This window comes from Vespa velutina, chromosome 11 (assembly GCF_912470025.1).
Source record: "Vespa velutina chromosome 11, iVesVel2.1, whole genome shotgun sequence".
Taxonomy (NCBI): Eukaryota; Metazoa; Arthropoda; class Insecta; order Hymenoptera; family Vespidae; genus Vespa; species Vespa velutina.
Window position 1 is genome coordinate 2,544,950 of NC_062198.1, and position 5,000 is coordinate 2,549,949.

At 28.1% G+C, this 5,000-nt stretch overlaps 2 protein-coding genes across 3 annotated transcripts in view; one reads left to right on the forward strand and one right to left on the reverse strand.

The window, feature by feature from the left end:
• LOC124953079 overlaps nt 1–1,901 on the reverse strand; it is an 8,323-nt gene extending 6,422 nt beyond the window's left edge. Inside the window, exon 1 of one of the 2 annotated variants that reach the window (XM_047503970.1) lies at nt 1,885–1,901. The gene's annotated coding sequence lies outside the window, so the exon portion shown is untranslated. Of the gene's footprint in view, nt 1–1,443; nt 1,615–1,884 lie in introns of those variants that run through there. The other variant, XM_047503969.1, reaches the window with a different exon arrangement.
• Nucleotides 1,887–5,000, forward strand: part of LOC124953076 (DNA methyltransferase 1-associated protein 1) — a 3,359-nt gene continuing 245 nt past the window's right edge. The window contains exons 1-6 of the mRNA XM_047503967.1: nt 1,887–2,118; nt 3,278–3,972; nt 4,050–4,380; nt 4,464–4,605; nt 4,702–4,856; nt 4,968–5,000. The exon at nt 4,968–5,000 is cut by the window's right edge and continues 245 nt beyond it. Coding sequence (XP_047359923.1) covers nt 3,416–3,972; nt 4,050–4,380; nt 4,464–4,605; nt 4,702–4,856; nt 4,968–5,000 — 1,218 coding nt within the window. The 5' untranslated portion in view covers nt 1,887–2,118; nt 3,278–3,415. The remainder of the gene's footprint in view (nt 2,119–3,277; nt 3,973–4,049; nt 4,381–4,463; nt 4,606–4,701; nt 4,857–4,967) is intronic.

Below are 5,000 nucleotides of genomic sequence, written 5' to 3' on the forward strand. Positions count from 1 at the left end.
ATATATATATATATATATATATATATATATATATATGTACATACATACACACATATACATATATATAAGTGAAGTGAGAGGTTAAAAATAAAATATATGTATTCTACTGAAAAATTACTTTGATATCATGCTATTCCGCATATATAAACGTATATACATGACACATTACGTACATACATAGAGAAATATTATGTGTAACTACGAATACAAGTACATATGACCGCTCATCACGAACGTTCAACCGGACACGATTGCATCGTGGAAAGTGAAATTTTCTCGATTGCATAAGCGTTCTATAATAGTATTATTTAACCGTGCGCAGATCTTAAAGAGGATACCAATGAACTAACGTAATTCTTTTAACTAATGTGCAAATGACATATTAATAAAGTTTGATAATGAAGAAAACGATAAACGTGTATATATATATATATATATATATATATATATATATATATATATTTATATATATATATATGCTTGAACGTAAAGTGAACGTAAAAAGATAATAAAATATCAAGAACATGTATACGTATGTCATACGTATGAAGATGCATATCTAATTTCGAAGGACATAAGTAAGCGAAAAATTCTAAATTAAGAAAAAAAGAAAAAAAAAAGAAAAAAAAAGAAAAAAAAAAAAAAAAAAAGAAATATTTTTTTTCTCCTCTTGATAAGAATAATGTACGACGATGCGACGATGTAAATAATTTGACGATTAAACAAATAATGAAAGAAATAAAAAGTAATATAATAATATTTGTAAAACGAATGAAGGAATTCAATATAAAAGCGCATATAATTGACACGTAAAAATTTTTAAATATTTCAAGCGATCCCATCGAAATAACCTTTTAGAAATATTTCACGCTCGAATAATAATCGTTTTCACAATCTCGTTATGAAACTAGTTTTGTCAGAAAGAAAAAAAAAGAAACAAAACAGATATATATATATATATATATATATATATATATATATATATATATATATATATGTATAAGTATAAATATTCTCTATAACTTTCTTAAAAGGAATAAAAAAAATATATGAACAGAACGTGTATATGAATTTATCGATTATCGAAATACATATATAAATTATAAAATTGGTATATAACGCGATCTTATTAAAAATAATCCTCTTAAAATGATATTGTGTTTGAACAAACAATATCTATCTTCAATAACAAATAATCGTTTTAATTTCGATCGAATAATTTTCTAACAAATTGATAATAATTCTTTTTCTATTTCTTTTTTTCTCTTTTTTCTTTGAAAATAAAACAAAAATATAAACCAATAAAATATATTCTAATAAAAATTATACATTACGATAAATATACATATGTATACGCACACACGCACAGGTACACGAATCACACACGACACGCGACATACACACACATATATATATATATATTCTTATCTATCAAAGACTCACCTTTGTACCATTCCAATTATTTGCGAGAACAAAGAAACTTTTTCAAACGATACCGACTGAGTTCTTCATGTCGTTCCATATATATATATACATATATATATGTATATATATACACACATATATATACATATACATATATATATATGTTTTTTTTTTCAAAAAATATGTTCGTTCGAAAGAAATTAAAAAAAAAAAAGAAAAAAAAATAGAAAAAGATGGAAAAAGAAATATAAGGAGGGAAGAAGAAGAAGAAGAAGAAGAAAAAGAAATCTCTTATATGAGAGAAAGAGAAAGAGAGAGAGAGAGAGAGAGATTATCTCCGAAACGTGCTTGTATACCGAGTGAACCACTCGCCACTCGCTTTTCGCGTACTGAACACGAAGATCTAACCAACCGGTGTTCTCTCACTCTGAACTTTCCCTTTCTTTCAAACTCCTTTACCTCTCTTCGCCGTGTACACAACGATCTATACTCCCCACTCCTTTGATTTCGAACACAACGAGCTCACTAGTCATTTACTGTATACGGTAGTAAGGCAACGTGACTAATGTAATATGTAGTAGTGTTACATCCATAAGAAGAAAATTAGAGAGAGAGAGATGACGGTAAAAAAGAAAAAAACAAAAAAGGAATTAAAAGGGCATACATACCTATAAAAGTGAACGTATATGATGCGTAAGTATTTACGTTTTTTAATCTGAACTACCAATATCACAAAGATGACTCGAAAGAAACAAATCATATGAACTTTTTTATTGGCCTTACTTTATATACTCATGAAAGAATTATTTGTCTCGCGTTAATTTTTTTTCTTCGTTCAATTATTAATCGATAATATCTTGAAAATGTACCTGTAGATCTTTTTAATTAATAATATCTGTTCTTCGTTGGAAACTTTTTTTAATCGATCGATCAAATCACATACTGTATCATCGCTCGAGAATAATAATGAATTAATTCAATTCGATTTAATGATAATATAGTGGAAATAATTTTTAATGTTTTTTCTCCTATTTTTTTTGTTTTCTTTCTTTCTTTCTTTTTTTTTTTTTTTTTTTTTTTTGTTTATTTGTTTATCATTACATATTTAATAAGCATTTATATTTCAATTTACCGTATCCGTGAACTGTAACAGATTATGTAATAATTGTATGTGAGAAATGCTTTGTAACATGTATGTGCATGAGTATTACGCATGCGTAGATATGTATACGAGATATGTATGCGTATATATGTATATATGTCGAAAATCAGCGACGATCAAAGTGGGTCGAAGTTACCTTGACCTACCTTAACGATTACAATATGTACGATTATTTAAAATTAAATCTAAACTAATACATATTAACTAATCTATTAGATTAAAGAGAGAGAGAGAGAGAGTTGTTTCAAGTTCGTGATTTTTGGCGATAGTATTACGAAAACGTTTCTAAAATAAGTTCGTGTCGTGTATACGAAATTGATAAAATGTTCTTTTGACATTAAAACTATGTACGTATATAAATGATTATATAAAGTTAGAAAATAAATAAGATAAAAAAATAACTTTTATAAATATATATATATATATATATGTATGTATATGCAAATATTTTTATTAAATAATCAGTGGAAAGGATTATATTAGATCCATAAAGAGTTTCGAAAATACAAATGTAATAAATATTGAGAAAAAATTACAGTTATATCTAAGAGGTGGCGCTGCTGTACATTTCAGCGTCATGTCAAACTATCGTGTCATCGATAGAGCTGGATGTTTTGAACATATTTTTTATGTGTAAACAGTGATCAATTTATTTCCCATATGATTTACCGTTTGTTTTATCATCGATAGGAATGTATTTTTGACGAGGACTTTAATTTGTGTCCTAAAAAATGATATTTTTTTCGACGATGCGATTGTTTATAACGTCTGTAACATAACCTCAATTTCGTTGATTTTGAAAATTAAGAGTTAAGTTGAAACGACAAAATGTCAGATGTACGTGATATATTGGATATCGAAGTTCCAACTACAACGGAACTTACGAAAGAATCTATTTTGGGAAGTGATAAAAAGAATAAAAAGAAATATGAGTATAAGGTACCCAAACGTCCAGAGGGTATGCACAGAGAGGTGTTCGCTTTATTGTGCAAGGATAACAATGACGTACCACCATTATTTCCAACCGATACGGCTAAGGGATATAAACAAGTTAGAGCTAAGTTAGGTATGAAAAAGGTAAGACCATGGAAATGGACTCCGTTTACTAATCCAGCTAGAACTGATGGTGCTGTTTTCCATCATTGGAGACGAGTTGCTGATGCAGGAAAGGAATATCCTTTTGCTAAATTTAATAAAAAAGTACCCATACCAACGTACACAAATGCAGAATATGTTCAACATTTAGTTACTAATGGTTGGACTCGAGCAGAAACAGATCATTTGTTTGATTTATGTAGAAGATTTGATCTTAGATTTATTATAATTAAAGATAGATGGGATAGAGCCAAATTTCCTGCCAGAACTGTTGAAGAATTGAAAGAAAGGTTTTTTCTAATTTTTATTCTGTTCTTATTTATTTAATTCTATACAGATATTATGATATCTCATTTTTTAATTTTAGATATTATCAAGTTTGCGCAGCCTTGACTAAAGCAAAATCTCATACAGATAGAGTTTACTCTTTTGATGCAGAACATGAGAAACGTAGAAAAGAACAGCTAAAGAAATTATTCGAACGGACTCCGGAACAAGTGGAAGAAGAACAGACTTTATTAGCTGAATTGCGTAAGATAGAACAAAGAAAGAAGGAAAGGGACAGAAAAACTCAAGATTTGCAAAAACTTATAACAGCAGCGGATCATCAAGCAGATCCTAGAAAAAGCGAAAGAAAACCTTCCAAAAAAAGTAGTAATTCTTCTAGGAACAGACCAAATAAAACTGATGCTTCTCATGTATGAATATATCTATTTAATATTAAATCTTATTTTTTTTTTTTTTTGAAAGATAAGCTAAACTACAAAATAATTATTTTCAGGCTGTAGAATCTGCCGGTATTAAGTTCCCTGACTTCAAAAACAGTGGAGTTTCATTGAGATCGCAAAGAATCAAATTGCCAAGTAGTCTTGGACAAAAAAAAATGAAAGGCATCGAACAGATGTTAAACGAATTAAGCATAGGTAATAAATCATGACATATGATTTTTATATTATTATATTACTAATATGATCATATATAAAATACTGAATGTCCATATTGATTAATGGATCTTGCAGAATTAAATCCTCCACCTACGGAACAAATATGTCAGCAATTTAATGAATTAAGAAGCGACATAGTGCTTCATTATGAATTACGAAGTGCTTTATCTACCTGCGATTATGAATTACAATCGTTAAGACATCAGTACGAAGCCCTTGCACCAGGAAAAGTAACATCATTAAAAATAAATAAAATTGTTTACAATTCTTTCTAATATGACATAATTATATTTTAATCGTGATTATTCTTTTTTTTCTTTTTCTTCTTTTTTTTTTTTCAGACTCTGACAATACCGCCAGCCCTATTACCAAAA